General features: G+C 40.3%; 1 protein-coding gene across 1 annotated transcript in view; it reads right to left on the bottom strand.

Moving 5' to 3' along the window:
- The window catches only part of CTTNBP2 (cortactin binding protein 2), a 170,720-nt gene extending 154,796 nt beyond the window's left edge, over nucleotides 1-15,924 (bottom strand). Inside the window, 2 exon segments of the mRNA XM_023763602.1 lie at nucleotides 5,240-5,347; nucleotides 15,728-15,924. Coding sequence (XP_023619370.1) covers nucleotides 5,240-5,347; nucleotides 15,728-15,754 — 135 coding nt within the window. The 5' untranslated portion in view covers nucleotides 15,755-15,924.
- Between the last annotated feature and the right edge of the window lie 4,791 nt (nucleotides 15,925-20,715).

Below are 20,715 nucleotides of genomic sequence, written 5' to 3'. Positions count from 1 at the left end.
TTAAACCTGACAGTACCCTTTACAAAAGGGTACAAAAATATATTACTGATTTTGTCCCATTTGTAACCCTGAATCTATCTTCCACCCGGTGGGGGTCAAATAGTACATCATTGAGCTGGAAAAGCCCCATCTTTAGTTTGTTCTCAAAGATACTCTGATTTAATTTAAAAAAGCATAAAAATGTTGCTCGAGTAACTTCAGTTGCTTATTAAATGGTAGTGACAAATATTTTGCTTTCACGGCACATCACCTTCATTTCTTAATACATGAAAAAGCATTATTTTGCCTGGTATTCTATTTTTTTCCTTCACTAATGGTAAATGTTCATCAGGAAAAAGAACTTATTGAGAAATATTTTTATAAAAATTGTAAAAGTACCTGTTAGGTCTGATCAAATAATTGAATCGATATCCCCTCCCCTGGGAAATGACCTTTAGGTCACTTCACAATGGACATTCCACTTGCTTAGACCACATTCCACTTGCTTAGACCATTCTCTCTCCCCTCCGGAGTTTCCCAGAATCCGGACCTGCACAGAGAATTCTCCGCCCAGAAAAAGCTCCCTTAGAGTCCTTTAAAAACCTCTGACTCCCCATCTTTGGGGCTGGAGCCATTTTGGGGCTCAGCCCATCTGGTTTTCCAGATGACCTAATACATTCATAATTCTTCACCCCTTTTGGCCTTGTGCCTTTCTCCTTCACCAACCCTAACATTGTACCAAGATACATACGGTAATTTCATAACACCTGTTAGGGTCGTGGAAAAGAGTTACACACAAGGCCAAAGTGGTAAAGAATTATAAATGTATTAAATCATCTGGAAATCAGATAGGCTACCCCCAAATGCCATCAGCACCCAGGAACCGGGAGTGGGAGTTTTTAAAGGACTCTAGGCGGGCTTTTTGGCAGGGAATTATCTGGGCAGGTCTGGATCCTGGGCAAGTCAGGAGGGGGCAGTGACTGGTCTTAGTAAATGGAATGGAATGTGATCTAAGCAAAAGAATGTCGGTTGCGAAATGATCTGTTTCCCAGGGGAAGGAGTATTGGTTTGATTATCTGATCAGACCTAACAACACCCTCCTCCAAAAACCACATTTATGGACTGAACTAAAATGTGCATCGCCATCAATTCAATGATCTATGCAATTTTTATGATAATACGAAAATCAAAAGCATCAAGATAACATGATTTTAAAAGTAAAATAGCTTGGTATGAAATATCTTTTTAAACTTTCTAAAATTCTACCCCTGGCCAGGTGGCTCAGTTGGTTGGAGTGTCATCCCATACACCATAAGGTTGCAGGTTTGATTCTCAGTCAGGGCACATACCTAGGCTGTGGGTTCAATCCCTACCTCCCAGCCTCCCTCCCATCCTTCCTTCTACTCTCTCTAAAAATCGATGGAAAAAAATATTCTAAGTTGAGGATTAACAACAACAATAGAAAATTTCATGGTACAAATTAGGTACCTTTATATCTTAAAAACCCCAAAACTTATATATTAGGTTCAAAAACATTTATTATATTCAGAAAAATATTACTTTTGCTTTCTTTTAATAAAACTGAATGTACTGCCCTGCCTGGTTTGGCTCAGTGGATAGAGCATCGGCCTATGGACTGAAGGGTCCCGGGTTCAATTCTGGTCAAGGGCACATGCCCGGGTTGCGGGCTCAAACCTTAGTAGGGGACGTTCAGGAGGCAGCCGATCAATGATTCTCTCTCATCACTGATGTTTCTCTCTCTCTCTCCCTTCCTCTCTGAAATCAATAAAAATATATTTTTTTAAAAAACAAAAAACAAAACACCCAAACAACTGAATATACTGAATAGCAGCATACTTATTATTGATAGAGTAGATTTTGACTTTTAATTTAGGAATAAGTTTAGCTCATAATATGAAATAAAAATAAAACTTTCCCATCCTCTCTTCTGCCCAATTTCTTTCTGGAGCATTGGCCGGACACTAAATTATACTCTATTATTAACGGAAAAGGCAACATAATCACACATCTGGAGCCAAATATTTAATTAGTTTCACCAGCTCCAGGGAATGCCCCAGAGGAATAACAGTCAATCAGTAAATCACCACAGTGAGGCTATGACAGCTATGACTAGTATATGAGTAGGACATTATTATGTATTCTTAACAATACAATCATCTAAATCAATCAATCACAATTCTCAATTTAAAAAAGACAATAAGCCTTAAGAATCTCCAAATACGCCCAGTTTGTGCATGCCATATTTTGACCTGACATAAGTAATAATCTTTTGGGGTTTCTTTTTTGTTTGTTTGATTTTAATCTATAAACCAGCGGTTCTCAACATGTGGGTCTCAACCCCTTTGGGGTTCGAACGACCCTTTCACAGGGGTCGCCTAAGACCATCGGGAAACACATATATAATTACATATTGTTTTTGTGATTAATCATTATGCTTTAATTATCTTCAATTTGTAACAATGAAAATACATCCTGCATATCAGATATTTACATTACGATTCATCACAGTAGCAAAATTACAGTTATGACGTAGCAACGAAAATAATTTTATGGTTGGGGGTCACCACCACATGAGGAACTGTATTAAAGGGTCGTGGCATTAGGAAGGTTGAGAACCACTGCTATAAACAAAGGAGACTAGTATTACCCACTGGTTCTCCATAGGGGCAGTACCTAGAAGGCATTTTGGAAATAGGTGAGAGCATTTTCACTATTCCCAGTGATTGGCACCAGGGGGCGGAGCTAGGGTTCTGCCATACATCCAGTAACATCCCCAATAACTTCCAAATGTCCTTCTGTTCATTCCTTTCACTTGAACTTTCAGTATGACTATTTGAGCCTAGAGAGGAACTCCTTTTCACATATTTCAGTTTTAACAAACATTGAATTTTCCAGGGACTCAACTCTCATGTTAATATGTACTTCTGCAATGGGGAAAAAGTACCCCATTGTACTAGTAGTACTTTCAACAATAAAGATAAATTTTTAAAAAATATGCACTTCTGTATGAAGTTTACCAAGAATCACCACTATTTCAGAAAATTCACCTCACCCACCACAAATCTGCTCACTGTATCTGAGTCAACAATATGGCACATCTGGATCAGGATTCTTCTACAAAAGTTGAATTCATGGCAACCCTATTAAGAGGTGCAAATAGCTACCTACCTTTTCATGTCTTCCAGCAGAATCATGCCTGAGCACTTATATAATGAAATGTACAATGTTATGCTATAAATTTCTTTCCTGTTACTTTCTATCACAATTAGGGCAATATATTGGTTACTTTTAACACAACCTACTTACACATGCAATTATCCATGAATTTCATTGCAGGATAGCAAGAGCAATACAAAGTACTTCATGAAAATGAAACACTAGATCTGATAGGGATGCAAAACATTGACCTAAAATATCATGTAAGGCGCCTTGCATCTTCAACATTCCTTGATTCTGTAAAAAACTTTCACTTTGGCAAGCCCTGATCCTAAGTAACTCTTTACCTCTACTTTTACATTTGAAGGTATTGCAATTAAGTTAAAAAGAGAAATACATGTGGTTGCTAAGGTGATACATAAAAGCACGGACTCCACTACACTCTTAAACATTTGTGGGAGCAGTGGAAAATGTCACAGTGATGATGCCTTTGACAGGTTAACAGAGAGACAGAATAACTAAGGCAGTCCTGGCCCAGCTCAGACGGTTGAGCATCGTCCTGTGCACCGAAAAGTTGCTGGTTCAATTGATGTGATGTTTCTCTCTCACATCGATGCTTCTCGCTCTCAAATCAACTTTAAGAAAATCACATATTTGAAAAAAGAAAGAAAATACCTAAGGCAGAACTGGAACCTTCACATCCGCTTGATCTCAAGAGGCTACATATTGGCCTTACAGGTGATGGCGCCCTGTTCTCTCCTAGACTGAGGGTCATACATTTTAGTGATACACTTGCCTTAGCATTTCTCCCACAAGTTCATTCAAGAAAATATACATCGGCAAGCAATGCAAATGCTCCAAATGTGGAGTAGGACGAAAACCTCTCATAATCCATTGCCCACGTCTACTTAGCAACGCCTGTCATTCAAAAAGCAACACCTTCAACTGAAACACTGGCTTGCAGATGATATAACTATACTCCCATTTTTCTGAGGCAATCATGCTCTGTCATCAGACAGGAATAATCAATATCCCCATTGTATTAATTTTCAGTTTGTGAAAATGTACTGAAGTCTTTTTCAGGAACTGTGTCTCCCCTTCCCCACACCTGGATTCTCAGCATATCCACCTTCTCCATTATGTCTGACCACCCTCCGTTATTACCTCTTGCCCCACCATATTAGTGCCAATCGGAGGCAACGATTTTTTGACATTCCACAGATTTTTATATGTTAAAATAAACTCCCTAAGGCAAAGTTTGAGGAAGTACTCCCTGGTGAAAAAAGATAGCCATACTCCACGTATAATAAATATGCCCATCGTAGCAAAATGACCAAGAACCAGGAAAAACCTGATTACATACATACAAAGTACTAAGTGTAAGAGAGAGGGGGGAAAAAACTTAAGTTTGGCTCACAAACCAAAACAAGTGAAAGACTGGGAACAACCAATTAGAAAATTCTTCATTGAGAAAGTGTAACAACATTTTTTTAAAAAAACAACAAACTCTATTGAGGCATTTAAGAAATAGTTAGAATATAATGCTTCACAAGCTACTATAAAAATTTCAAAATTACTATAAGATCAGATGAAAAAGTAATAAAACCATTTGAAGATATATATATATATATATATATATATATATATATATATAAACATTTAGTTTTTAACTCTTCTGAGTTTCTGAAAATAAGAAACAATTTATAATTCATATAGGAAGGAAAAGGCTCTATTATCAGCAATATCTTTTACAAATGATTCTCTTAATTTTTCTTTACTGACCTCATAATAATGTAGGATACCAAATTAGCAATATTCTGAAAACTTATGTCTTTAACCAAATAAATGCATGAAACATAAAAGGACTGGGGAACCAAAAGCACTTAATTTTCAAGTTTCCCGTAACTTCAATGTTTGGATTTACAAAGATTACGGGCTGATGTCTGGAGTGAGTGCACATTTTAACATGATGAAACACTTTAAATCTACATGATTGAAAAACTAAGAAAAGGAAGCTTCACCATTGGCCTTTTGAAAAAAGAAGTTGCCATAGCAATGGGACTCGGCGCTGGAAAGTTCTTACCCGCAGGGCCTCGATGACCAGGTCTCTGGCCTCCAGCTCCCCTTCCATCACGCTGAGGAGCATACGGAGTTCTGATTTACTGAGGGTGTCCACGTCAAACTCTTTTTTCTGTAACACAAATTTTTAAAAAACGATGAAAAAACTATTTTTAGGAACAACACACATGTCCATGTATGCAGCCCCTTTAGAAGGAACATGCTCTACCCAACCCCAACACACACAGATCTGCAGACACACACACACGGCACAGGTATGCAATAGATCATCTTTTGTCCCAGTGGCTCAGTAAATTCAAGAAGCACCGGGGCCTGTTTGGCAGCAGACAATCTATGCCCTGACCTTCAAAAAAAGGAGGGGTAGAAACCATTCACACCAACATAGTGAATCTCTCCGTTAGGGAGATCCGTTTTCCCAGCCTGCCTGCACATCTAGGTTCAGAATGTCTTCAAATGGAGACACAAACTGAAAATCCCTGGAACTTGTAACAAAACAGGCCCAGAGTATATTGGGGAGACACTGCAAGGATAGCCAAGAGAGCACAAGAAAATACTCCTAGAAGGACCCTAATGGAAAGGCTCCTGGAAGGTTATTTAAATTCCAGAACATCCAATAACAACAGGTCATGTTTATAGAACACGGAAGCAGAGGCCATCAGCTGGCAGCCTACAGCCAAATCTGGCCCACAGATGTGTGTTCCTTGGGCCACAAAGTGTTCTACCTTTTTATTCAGCCAACATTAAAAAATCCTGAAGGCCCTGGCCGGTGTGACTAAATGGTTACAGTGTTGGCCCATCCACCGAAAGGTCTCTTCACATTTGTATGGCACCCAGTGGTTTCCAAGGTATTCTCAAAGAACCAAATCTATTCTGTAAGAAATCATCCTATGCACCAGTTAAGAAAACCACAACTCAGAGAAGTTGGATAATGTGCTCAGATCAGGCAACCAGGAAATGGCAGAACTACAGCTAAGAGCCTGACTTGTCTACACTCTTACTGGCACAGTGCAAACGTTTCAGATGAAAAATACCGCCATTCTATCAATCAGCTAATAAGAACTACTTTAGCACTTATACATCTGACCCTACACCATCCCTTTAACACAGAAGTAAACACGGGAAGCCCATAAATGATTCCAGGGGCTTTCAAACAGGCATGATCAGAAACTGGCCTTCTCAATTTCAAAGGAACCTTCTTCTGGAAGGTTATAATAATTTAAGGGGAAAGAAACCAGAAATAGCTGCTTCTTCAAAGGAAGACTTTAGGATTTTCCTTTTAAAATTGTTTCCTTTTGCACATACATTAGACCAGTGGTCCCCAACCTTTTTTTGGCCATCCCTCACCTAAGCATCTCTAAAACCCTGATGCCCCCCCGGATATAATTATATTTTAAAATATAATTATATTTTGAATATAATTCTTATTATTCAAAAAGTAAACTGCTATTCACGTGGAGGGAGCCTAAAAGGCCATTAACTTGGTCTAAACAAGCTTCCAAAGAACATGGCATCCATGAAAGAGAAAAATAAAAGAACAAAAGAACAGTTAAAGTACTGAGGAAGAAATCACTAAGAAAGTATTGTTTAGGTGTGAGAGCGAGAGGGAGTGATAGAGTGTGTGGACGTGTGTGGTGTGTGTGTGTATGAGCTAGGGACAGTTAGGTTCTGCAGGTCTTCTAAGGGGCTGCTAAACCGGGCAGTCTTAGACAGGGGAGCCCTGCTCCCTGTGCTGACACTCCTGGGCGGCCAGCACGGGCACAGAGACCACGCCATCTTGAGAAACAGAGCTGCTTGAGACTAGGATCCTGGCCTCAGCACCACCCAGTCTGATCTCAGACGCAAACCAGGACCCTGCAGCCACTGGGGACAGAGACCTGCGATCACAGCTACAGACCCAGGGACACCAAGAGTCCAGAAATCCCCGCGGCAGATCCCTGAGCAACAGAGCCCATCCCCCTCCCCGCAGGCTTGGGAGCAGCGCCATAGTAACTGATAGACCCACCCCTTGCCCGGGCCTCAGTGCTGCTACAGGAACCTTAGCCTGGAAGTGCAAGAACACCTGGAACTGGTCCCGCAGCTCCGGCTACAGGAGCTCTGGCCTGGGAGCTAACGTGTGAACACCGGGAACTTCTCCCGCGCAGCACGGGCCCCGGGCCCCGATTCTCCGGGCAGGAGGCAGCACCAAGCACCAGTGACTTGACTGTTTCTTATCACCTGCACCTGGGATCCCTGATTCCCTGTGCATTCATACTAAGAGCCAGTGACTCCAAATCTTGGTGCATGTGCACACAGGGACCCTGATTCTCAATGCAAGGCCGCGCGAAGCAACAGAGACTCTGATACTGGATTCTTGGGGAACTCTGACTCCTGGCGCACGCTAGGGGGCTCTGATTTTCAACACACTCCAGGGGGATCTCTGTTTCAGCATGGTGCAGGCAGGGTCCCTGATCCTAAGGGCACACACGAGGCCACATTGAGCGCTAGTAACACTGACTCTGAGCGAGCCTGGTTCCCACCAACCCACCACAACCACACATCTTAGTGTCAGAGCTCTTCAGTGACACTAGGGTGGTGCAAAGCTCCCACTGCACATGGCCCAGGCCCCCGCAACTCGACGTTTGAACCATCTGGAGATAATCAGAATGGGGAGACGACACAACCCCCAGAGGAAAGAAAATGAGGAGTCGCCAAGAAAGGAAATTAATGAGATTGAAGCATGCAACATGACAGAAAAAGAATTCAGAGTAATGGTTGTACAATTCATTCACCGGATGGATGAGAAAATCAACAACCTATGCAAGAATCAGGAAGAAATGAAAAGTGATATAGCTACAATTAAAAACACCATGCAAGGTTTCAACAGTAGACTACAAGAAGCAGAGGACTGAATTAGTGAGTTAGAAGATAAGGTAGAGAAACAAGCTCAATCTGAACAGCAACCGGAGAAAAAAATTAAAAAGCAGGAGGAGAGCCTAAGGGAGCTTTGGGACAACGTGAAACAAAGTAACATACGCATAACAGGGCTGCAAGAAGGACAAGAAGGACAAGAAAAGCAACAAGGATTAGAAAATCTATTTGAAGAAATAATGACAGAAAACTTCCCAGATATGGGTAAGAAAAAAGTTATACAAGTACAGAGAGTCCCAAGCAAGATGAACCTCAAAAAACCCACACCAAGACACGTCATAATAACGATGGCAAATGTACACGACAAAGAGAGAATCTTAAAGGCTGCAAGAGAGAGACAGAGAGTTACCTACAAAGGATCCCCCATCAGATTATCAAATGATTTCTCAACAGAAACACATCAAGCTAGAAGGGAATGGAAGGAGGTATACAAAGTGTTGCAAAGCAAAGGACTGAATCCAAGAATACTCTATCCAGCAAGACTATCAATCAAAATTGAAGGGGAAATCAGGAGCTTTGCAGACAAAAAAAGGCTAAGGGAGTTTATCACTACCAAGCCAGCAATGCAAGAAATGCTAAAGGGAATGCTGTAAAAAGAAGAAATATAAAGTTAAGAAAGAACACAGGCACAAAAATAGAAATGACTACAAGCAAGTACCTTTCAATAATAACTTTAAATGTAAACGGACTAAATGCTCCAATCAAAAGACATCGAGTGGCTGCCTGGATAAAAAGACATGACCCACATATATGCTGTCTACAAGAGACCCACATCAGAACAAGGGACTCACACAGACTGAAAGTGAAGGGATGGAAAAATATCTTTCAGGCAAATGGAAATGAAAAAAAAGCTGGGGCAGCAATACTTATATCTGACAAAATAGACCTCAAAGTGAAGGCCATAACAAGAGATAAGGAAGACCACTTCATAATACTAAAGGGATTGATACAACAAGAGGATATAACCCTGATAAACATATATGCACCCAATGCGGGAGCACCCAAATACATAAAAAGCCTCCTGGAAAATAACAAGGGAGAGATCAACAACAACACAATCATAGTAGGGGACTTAAACACACCACTGACATCACTGGATAAATCCTCTAGAAAAAAAATCAGCAAAGAAACAGCAATCCTAAATGACTCACTAGATCAAATGGACTTAATTGATATCTTCAGAACATTTTACCCCAAAGCCACGGAATATACGTTCTTCTCAAGTGCACATGGGAGATTTTCAAAAATAGACCACATATTGGGTCACAAGCAAAGTCTCCCCAAATTCAAGAAGACTGAAATCATACCAAGCATCTTCTCAGACCACAATGGCATAATATTAGAAATAAATTACAATAAAAACAATCCAAAAAACTCAAACACTTGGAAGCTGAATAGCATGCTACTAAATAATGATTGGGTTATCAATGAGATCAAAGAAGAAATTAAAAACACCCTGGAAACTAATGACAATAACAGCACAACAATCCAAAATCTATGGGACACAATGAAAGCAGTCCTGTGAGGGAAGTTTATAGCACTACAGGCATACCTCAAAAACCAAGAAAAAATCATAGTAAATCATTTAACTCTACAACTCAAAGAATGAGAAAGAGAGCAACAAGAAAAGCCCAGAGTGAGCAGAAGGAAGGAGATAATAAAGATCAGAGCAAAAATAAATGACATAGAGACCAAAAAAACAATACAAAAGATCAATGAAAGCAAGAGCTGGTTCTTTGAAAGGATAAACAAGATTGATGAGCCTCTAGCCAGGCTCACCAAGAAGCAAAGAAAGAGGACTCAAATAAACAAAATCAGAAATGAAAGAGGCGAAATAACAACAGACCCCTCAGAAATTCAAAGAATTGTTAAAAAATACTATGAACAACTCTACTCTAACAAACTAGACAACCTGGAGGAAATGGACATATTCCTAGAAAAATACAATCCTCCAAAACTCAATCCGGAAGATTCTAAAAATCTCAATAGGCCAATAACTATGGAAGAAATTGAAGCAGTCACCAAAAAGCTCCCAGCAAACAAAAGCCCGGGGCCAGACGGCTTCACAGGGGAGTTTTACCAAACATTCAAGGAAGAACTAAAACATATCCTCCTCAGACTATTCCAAAAAATTCAAGAGAAAGGAACACTTCCCAGCTCATTCTATGAAGCCAGCATCACACTAATACCAAAACCAGATAGAGACAACACAATGAAAGAGAATTATAGGCCAATATCCCTCATGAACATAGATGCCAAAATACTCAACAAAATTCTAGCAAATCGGATCCAGCAATACATCAGAAAGATCATACACCATGACCAAGTAGGATTTATCCTGGGGATGCAAGGATGGTACAATATCCGCAAATCAATAAACGTGACATCAAATGAACAAATTCAGAGATAAAAATCACATAGTCATATCAATTGATGCAGAAAAAGCATTTGACAAAATTCAACACCCATTCTTGATAAAAACCCTCACCAAGGTAGGAATAGAAGGATCATACCTCAACATAATAAAAGCCATATATGACAAACCCACAGCCAACATCATAATCAATGGGCAAAAACTAAAACCATTTCCCCTAAGAACAGGAACAAGACAGGGATGCCCCTGCTCACCACTCCTGTTCAACATAGTACTGGAAGTACTAGCCATTGCAATCAGACAAGAAGCAGAAATAAAAGGCATCCAAACTGGAAAAGAAGAAGTAAAACTGTCCTTATTTGCAGATGACATGATACTGTACATAGAAAACCCTAAAGACTCCATCAAAAAATTATTAGACTTAATAAATGAATTCGGCAATGTAGCAGGATACAAAATTAATGCCAAGAAATCTAAGGCATTTCTTTACACCAATAGTGAACTTACAGAAAGGGAGACTGAAAAAGCAATTCCATTTACCATCGCACCAAAAAAATTAAGCTACCTAGGAATAAACTTAACTAAGGAGGTAAAAGACTTATATGCGAAAAACTACAGGACACTGAAAAAAAGAGATAGAGGAAGACATAAACAGATGGAAGAACATACCGTGTTCATGGATTGGTAGAATCAACATCATCAAAATGTCCATACTACCCAAAGCAATCTATAGTTTCATTGTAATCCCCATTAAATTACCAATGTCATATTTCACAGATCTAGAACGAATGTTTCAAAAATTCATCTGGAATAAAAAAAGACCTCGAATAGCTGCAGCAATCCTGAGAAAGAAGAACAAGGTAGGTGGGATCTCAATACCAGATTATCAAGCTGTATTACAAAGCCACTGTTCTTAAAACAGCTTGGTACTGGCACAAGAACAGACGTATAGATCAATGGAATAGAATAGAGAACCCAGAAATCGACCCAAACCACTATGCCCAATTAATATTCAACAAAGGAGGCAAGAGCATACAATGGAGTCAAGACAGTCTCTTCAATAAATGGTGTTGGGAAAATTGGACAGATACATGCAAAAAGATGAAACTAGACCACCAACTCACAAAAATAAACTCAAAATGGATAAAGGACTTAAACGTTAAGATGGGAAACCATAAAAATACTAGAGGAATCCACAGGCAGCAAAATCGCAAACATATGCTGAAGGAATTTCTTCTCTGATACTGCTCCTAGGGCAATGGAAACTAAAGAGAAAATAAATGGGACTACATCAAAATAAAAAGCTTTTGCACAGCAAAGGTAACCATCAACAAAACAACAAGAAAGCCCACTGTATGGGAGAACATATTTGCAAATGTTATCACTGATAAAGGTTTAATCTCCAACATTTATAGGGAACTCATACAACTTAATAAAAGGAAGATAAATGATCCAATTAAAAAATGGGCAATGGACCTAAATAGATAATTTTTGAAAGAAGACAGAATGAAGGCCAAGAGACATATGAAAACATGCTCAAAGTCACTAATTATCTGAGAGATGCAAATCAAAACGACAATGCGGTACCATCTCACACCTATCAGAATGGCAATCATCAACAAATCAACAAACGACAAGTGCTGGCGAGGATGTGGAGAAAAAGGAACCCTTGTGCGCTGCTGATGGGAATGCAGACTGGTGCAGCCAACTGTGGAGAATAGTATGGAGTTTCCTCAAAAAACTAAAAATGGAACTCCCATTTGACCCAGTAATCCCACTTCTAGGAATATATCCCAAGAGACTAGAAACACCAATCAGAAAGGATATATGCACCCCTATGTTCATAGCAGCACAATTCACCATAGCTAAGATTTGGAAATAGCCTAAGTGCCCATCAGCAGATGAGTGGATTAGAAAACTACGGTACATGTACACAATGGAATACTACGCTGCTATTAAAAAAAAAAAAAGGAATTCTTACCATTTGCAGCAGCATGGATGGAACTGGAGAGCATTATGCTAAGTGAAATAAGCCAGGTAATGAAAGAAAAATACCACATGATCTCACTCATTTATGGAAAATAAAGAACATTATAACCTAATGAACAAAAAGATAGATACAGAGGCAGTAAAGCATCGAACAGACTGTGAAATTACAGCAGGAAGGCTGGGGAGTGTTGGGGAGGGGGAGAAAGAGATCAACCGAAGGACTTGCATGCATGCATATAAGCACAACCAATGGACACAAGACACTGGGGAGGTGGGATGAAGGCATGCGACAGGCGGTAAGAGAGGCTGGGGAAAGGGCAATGAGGAAAAAAAGGAGATATATGTACTACTATGTGTAATACTTTAAACAATTAAAAAATATGTAAAATAAATAAATAAATAAAAGATTGAAAAAAAAAAGTCCTAGAAGAAACCATAGGCAGTAACACCTCAGACATCTCCCATAGCAATATGTTTACTGATACATCTCCTAAGACAATGGAAACTAAGGAGAAAATAAACAAATGGGACTACATGAAAATAAAAAGCTTCTGCATGGCAAAGGAAATGGTCATCAAAATAACAAGAGACCCTCACTACATGGGAGAACATATTTGACAATGAAACATCTGATAAGGGATTAATCTCCAAAATATATAGGGAACTCATACAACTTAACAAAAGGAAGACAAACAATCCAATTTAAAAATAGGCAAAGGACTTAAATATACACTTTTCCAAAGTGGACATACAGATGACCAAGAGACATATGAAAAAATGCTTAAAGTCACTAATCATCCGAGAGATGCAAACAAAATGACACTGAGATATCACCTCACACCTGTCGGAATGTATATCATCAACAAATCAACCAATGACAAGTATTGGTGAGGTTGTGGAGAAAAGGGAACCCTCATACACTGCTCGTGGGAATGCAGACTGGTGCAGCCACTGTGGAATACAGCATGGAGTGTCCTCAAGAAAATTAAAAATGAAACTCCCATTTGACTTAGTGATCCCACTTCTAGGAATACATCCTAAGAAACCTGAAACACTCATCAGAAAAAACATATGCACCCCTGCGTTCATAGCAGCACAATTTACAATAGCTAAGATTTGGAAACAGCCCAAGTGCCCATCTGTAGATGAGTGGATTAAAAAACTGTGGTATATTTACACAATGGAATACTATGTGGCAATAAAAAAGAAAGAACTCTTACCATTTGCAACAGGCATGGATGGAGCTAGTGAATATTATGCTGAGCGAGATAAGCCAGTCAGAGAAAGATAAGTATCACATGATCTCACTCATAGATGGAATCTAATGAACCAAATAAACTGATGATCAAAAATAGATCCAGAGTCATAGAAGCATGAACAGACTGTTGAACCTCAAAGGGAAGGCAGGGGAGGGTGGGTGGGAAGAGATCAACCAATGAACTTGTATGCATATGTGCAGAACCCATGGACACAGACAATGGGATGGTGAGGGCCTGGGGCTGTGGGGAGGACAAGAATGGGCTGGAAGAGCTCAATGGGGGGGAAAAGGAGGACCAATGTAATAGTTTCAACAATACCAATTTTAAAAAAAGAATTAATGGAGTTAGCACATTGATGTTTGTCAAAAAGCTTTAGAAAATATTATGAGCTACAGTGGCAGAAGTGATCCTCAGGTCTTTGCCCAAACCTATCAGTTATGATGAAATACTAGTGACCAAACACAAAGCCAGACAGTCCTCTGGCTCTTTCCAGAAACACCAAGAACATCTCTTCCAGTTTCAAATCTAGTGAGTTGTACCTACGTTTCATCAATGAATATACCACATGGGAGGGAGGGAGGTGGGCCCTGAGAAGCAGATGGGCCTGCTCTGTGGATCTGAGGTCTCCAGCAGTAAAATGAGAATGTACTAAGTGATCTCTAAAATCTCTTCCAGCCTCTATTTGTCCTGACTTCACATACCAGCAGGGTGGCGGCATTACTGGACTGAGGACATTTAGGTTAGTCCCTCAAACTTTGAGAAATATTTGAGGAAAATGCTTTTTACTTTTTTTGCTCAGAAGTTACAGAAATGCATTTCCTCCCCAGTTTAATAGTGCATTCTAATAAATAACAATGTATTTAGAACTTTCTGTGTACCCAGGATTTATGCTTTTGGGGATGAAAAAGAAAGGCTGTAAAGGAGGGAAAAGCAAGCAAACTTACCCTGAGATTTGAAAATTGCATCATAAACATGAAAAAATTAAATCCAACTTTCTAGGTACAGAGAACATTTACAATATTAATAAAATCTGAATATAGACAATTATGAAGATTTTCATGAAGAAAAAGTACATGTATTCACACTCTAAAATTATTTCAAATCTCTGAAGCTACGTTTTAGTTTGAGATTAGTTCTCCTGATTTTTCTCTACACAGAGGAAAGTGTGTTCCTGACAGGGTTTGCATATTCCTGATTTCATTCTTCCTAAAACAACTTCTTCCTCCAAATCATTTTCAGGACGTAGCTCAAGTCCCACTTTCATATGTCTTCCCACACTCCAGAAAGCTCTCAATTCAGACTCAGAGTCTGTTCTATTACTTCATTTGGCAATTAATCATGTCCTGTATTAAACTGGTCCGTATTAACTCTCTATTTTCTCACCTCTTCTAGATGTGTCAGGACAAGAGCATTACATCTTTACATGATTTTACTTAACATGTATGCCTCTCCTTTTGGTATAAAATGCCCTACTATTTACAAAGCATGTAAATGATAGAGGCAACTAAGTAACTTATAATTCAATCATTTCCTTTCACTGCTTCAAAAACCATTCAGAATAATATAATAATAATAATAATAATAATAATAATAATAATAATAATAATATGTGCCTTTAAAGCAACATACTGAAAACTTGAGGTCAGCTTTCTATGATCACACCTGCATAGGGTCTTTCGAGCAAGAAAATAATAACTCAGTATATTGGAAGAAGGTGAAACTGACAAATAAATATAATGTCAGGAAGGAAACCTGGTAATGGATGTAACTAATTTTAAGTATTACCGGAAAACTGGAGTGAAAGCAGCAAACTGGCTCAGTCAGGGATGGCAGACTCAGTTCTTAAGGACAACTACCACTCTTCTCCTCCTTTCAGATCTCTACTTTCTCTTTGGACTAAAAGGACCAGAGTTCAGATAAAACAAATGTTTATTTCCATCCTAACTCAGCCTCTCAATGTTACCTCAGTCCTATATGCAACATGGATCATCTCCACGTGCGAGCTGGCATCCGGTTCCAGTAATAGTCCCTTAAGAAGCTTATAATGCACCAAAGAAGATCATCTAGGATTATCGGCAGGTGGCAAATGTCAGCATGCCGACTTTCAACTAAAGAAGCTGAGACATGGATACCTAAAGTATAGTCTTGCAGTTACAAAGCCCTTCTGAATCATCTTGTTGTCTTTGGAATCATCTTGTTGCCTTTTCAATGAAAGATAAAAAGGTCAAAACCAAATCATTTACAAAAAAGTATTCACTCCACAGAGCAGAGTCACCTTGACAAGTAGTAACTTTGTAATCATCCTCAACCTATTTGGTTATTTACTAAGAATTTATTCCCAGACAACATTTTTTTTCCCTTAAAATCGGGGTTTCTACAGAGCTGGCATCATATTGTTCATGGCACTAATACCATGATCTCATTTCTGTTAAAGTTATTTACAACTAATTAAAACAAAAATTTAAAAATCCTTTGCTATCAATGTCATCATCACCATCATCATCTTGTAACCGGTCTGCATGTCATTATGTAATTGTCAAAGACAAAAGACAAGTTTCTTTTTCCATGTTATATAAGTCTTACAAAGGAGCTCCAACAGAGAATACAATTAAATACATTCAAATGAAGTCTTCTAAATTGATACTCAGATGTTCTTAGTGCTTAGATGGCAAAGGATGTGGGGTAGAAGGGAGAGACACTGCCCCATCCCTCCCAGGCACATTCAAAGTGGAATTCTAGTTCCATATTTCTGGGCATTTGAAGATGATTCCAACGCCTTACCAACTCCTGCTTCCTGCTCATTTTTTTTCATTTCATTACCTCTTCCTGTTTCCAAACTTCCCTGTATTTTTGTCTTGACACTATGAGGGTGATTGGGCCTTGATTCTATTACAAGAAGAATTCAGGATGGGAGGATTGCATCCCACCACATGTCCAGCCTCAATCAGTATTTTGAAAAGAAAAATATATAAATGAAAAACTAATAGTTTTGGATATTAAATTTAAAAAAATATGTAAAATATCTGAAATGTTATTGACAAAAGCAGCTCAGAAAAGGACCACATACAAATGAAAATAAAAAAAGAATCAGGTTCGTACTTCTGAAACAAGATCTGTGATATCTATAATGTTAATTATTACAAATCACAGGCTAATCGTTTCATTAGAATCTGAAAACACACAAATTTTCCACTTAAGCAATCAACGCTAATTGTCATGACACAGCTCCTTGTGAGTGCACATTTTCTTCATTCAATAAATACACCTACCATGTTCCTGACACTGTGTTAAGCAACCTCTGCTTGCTTTTAAAAACAAACCCACACAGGTCTTCTTGAAGGAAGAAGCTGTCCCCTCCCAGCCACAGACTCGCTCTCCATATGATAAACAGCAGATGTTTGTCAATGGCTCAGTACCAAGTCTGTGAAACATTTTCTCACCTCGAAAAATCACCTGAAACACAAGAGAATAGAACCAACTGGCAATCTAGGTTAGGCGTGCATTCAAGCACAGAGAGGATAAATTAACTGCTTTTCTCTAAACAAAATTGCTCCTGTGAGAAATATAATAATAGCAATGATACCAACAACAATAATAAAGTCTAAACAACAGGTGCAAACAGATATGTACAACCTATTCTGTAAGAAGAAGAAAAGTGAAAAGCATCACGTTGAAAGCAATTACAGTCTAATCTTGGGGGAGTATTTTAGTCTACTTCCTCAGCTTCCAGGCTATTTTTCTAAAGCACATAATTGATACTGAAATTAAAACTTACATGATCATCTTTGAGTGCCCCTCACATGTGGTCCAGGTTCACCTTTCAAGGAATCCTAAAAAAAAAATCCCAGCTCTGTGATCTCCCTGTCCAAGGCCCAGCTCAAATGCCATCCTGACGTGGAATGTTTCCCGAATCTTCCACTAGGAATTCTCTCCATAATTCTTCCTCCAGTCTCCTAAAGAAAATTACTGGCACCTCTCCTGACACCATCATCTCTGATTTGACTCCTTGGTATATGTCAGTTTCTATCATTGGAATGTTACTTCACGGACAGCAAAAATGTTACTCATGATGCCTCCATCTCAGTAAATATTCAGTAATATGTGTTAAATCTAGATTATTTTCTACTTAAAAATGATGCTGCGAAACTTCCAATGTTCGAAAGCTGCCGTATTACTTCAATTGAGTTTAAAGAAAGCTTCGCAAAACTGGCTAAGAAGGTTCTTTTCACTGCATTAACATTCAGTACTGTGTCTGAAAACAAAAATTTAAAGGTACTAGCTGTGTATTTGTTTAACATCACTGTTGTACATTTTTTTAAAAATTCATCGCTGAAGCTTTTTTCTTGTCACGATCACCATGACAATAACATTTACATCTACTTTTTGCACAGTAGCTGCTCCAGGAAAGCCCACGATGGCAAGAATGCTGGTCAGCTTCCTAAACATAGTTCTAAAAAGATCGCCCTTTTCATTTCACTCTTAAATAATTCTCTGGTGACAATAAAGAGCAAAAAGCTTTCTGTTTTCCATACTGCCTTACCCATTAGCAGTTATTTTCAGAGCAGAAAGAGCAATAGAGCCTATAAAAGTCGTCGCATTTGGCTAAGGCACTGAAAATAACCCAGGTCTCTAGGCATGGTTCACAGCAAAAAGAACTATTATTGTGATCCTACTGAATAATGTAGCTGGTACCCAGCTTTACCACTCGGGATGCTTTCAGGATTTAAACAGCTAAGAATAAGGATCACAAACTAAATTTAAAACACTCCACTGAAAAGCACATTATGCTGAAAACTTGTCTCTAAGCAACAATCTAAATGGTCAAAACTTAGTAAAAACACTTACTTTCAAAAATAGCCTACTGCTTCCGAGTCTCCATTGGCTCATTACTGTCAAATGCACATATAAAAATCCATCGTACGTAAACTGAAATACATCTGAAGTGAAATAAATCTCTTAAATGCAAAAAAAATATTTATTCACTAAAACAAAAGTAAACCCTCAGTTGCCACAAACGCAAAATGCATTAAAATGTCTTCGATTTTTAACCATTAGATAAGGAACAGTTACAATGACAAATAGCATTCCTCAACCCAGATTTTCTTTAAAAATCAGTCTACCGGACAAGTGGCTGACATGGGGAGACTATATACCTTGTTAAGTGAAAAATAGCATAGAAGGCATCATCAAAATTTTACTATAAAGTCAAAAGTTATTAAAAAACTAAAAGACTATTAGATTAAGAATCCTTACTGGATCTCCTCAGAACCCTAAAGAATTCTATGGAAATAACAGAGGACTTTACTTTCACACATTTCCCATGGCTACTCCAACTAACCAGGGTGAAATGATCCAGTCCCCATCTACACACAGTCTGAGTATCAGACTCCTGGAAATGTTCAACATCAGAAAGGGAACATGGACCTTGTTAACACAAAAATCCATGGTTCTGTTTACAATCTAACCAAATAAAACGACAGACCATAAATCAGGTGCTTTTATTTGGTTTGTCAGGTGATTAAAATACCGAGTGTAGTAGAAAGAAGCCTGTTCTAAGTCGACCAAACAGACAAATTCAACCTTCCTGAAAAAAAAAAAAAAAAAAACAAGAAACACACGCATCACCTCTTTTTCCTCCCACTCCCTCCCCTTTACCATCTCTCGGGGATGAAGCTACCCAATCATTTCAACTTCCCAGCGACCCAGAGAGGCTGGTATTGATAGCAAGCTTCCTCATTGCTCTTCCCAGAGGGGATTGATTCACTGCATCACAAGGGGGCAGATTTCATCTGAAACCTTAAGAAAGCTCTCCTCTTTTTTTTTTTTTTTAGGGGAAAAAAATCAATTTTTCTTAAAGTTCCAAGTCAAAACTTGCCAGTTTCACAAATGGCAATCAGCAGCCCTCCTCCTCCTCCTCCGTTCTTCCTTCTCTCCCTCCCTCTGCTTCAATTTTCCTTCCAGGATTGGCTCCTCTCACGTCCCAGTGGCTTCCCCCAGCTCTGTCCTCTCCCGCTCCAGAAAGCCTCACCTCCAAACTGAGACGGAGGAAGTCAAAGCCGCCCTGGCAGGACACAGCTGGCCCTGCCTCTGCTGCTTGGGGACCGACTGTGCTCAGGTCACCAGAACAGCTGAGGGACGTCCACGCGCCTCTCGCTCCATCCCCCCCGGCACCCGGCGGAACCTGGCGGGTGGGATCGCGCCCTGGGCGGCAGGCGCACCCCAGCTGCCTTTATGCAGAGCTCCCAGCTCCTGCAAAGCTCCTTCCCAAATCCCGAGAACCTTGTTTTCCTAGGAAATGCGGGTCCAGCCCTCCAGGCAGGGCTGCAAACCGCCACTGAGCCTGTGCGCGCGGACGTTCCGGAGTGAAAGTGGGGACCAGCGAGGAGCCGAAGCTCATTGGGTTTCTGGACCCCAAAGACCGCTGTGTCGGTACCAGGTGCTGAGCTTCCACCGCTGCCGGGCGGGCGGGCGCCTTCTCAGGAAGAAGGAGGACCCTCCCCCCCAACACCGCCGGCCAGGGATGGGGCGAGCGCACAGGGTGCCCACCGCTGGGCAGCGCCCTCGGCCGGGGGCTTCCGCGCGCCCACCTGGGCACCCCGCACCTGCTTTCTTGGTTCGCAGGAGATGCCCCAACACCCTTCGAGGACGCCCCCCACCGCCCCCCGAGAGGGGAGGAGAACAAATGGGGGAGGGGGGTCGGGGTTTGCCGGGGAAAACCCAAGGCCCACCTTCGGCGGGCCCAAAGCCGAAGCGCGGCCCAACCGAGGGGGCCCCAGGGGGGCCCCCGGCCCCCACCTAGGAAAGCCCCGGACCCCGGGGGGCCCGGGTTGCTTGCCCGCCAGGTTTTGGAAAAGCACCCGGGGGAACCCCCAAACCCAGGGGGGCCCGCCTCCGCCCCCCCGGGGGAACCCGGGCCCCCTGACCCCGGAGGGACACCCCAAGGGAAGGGGG

Source organism: Myotis lucifugus, unplaced genomic scaffold (assembly GCF_000147115.1).
Source record: "Myotis lucifugus unplaced genomic scaffold, Myoluc2.0 scaffold_293, whole genome shotgun sequence".
In the NCBI taxonomy this organism is placed as follows: domain Eukaryota; kingdom Metazoa; phylum Chordata; class Mammalia; order Chiroptera; family Vespertilionidae; genus Myotis; species Myotis lucifugus.
The sequence above is the reverse complement of the archived record's forward strand: the minus strand, read 5'-3'. Positions and strand labels throughout refer to the sequence as shown.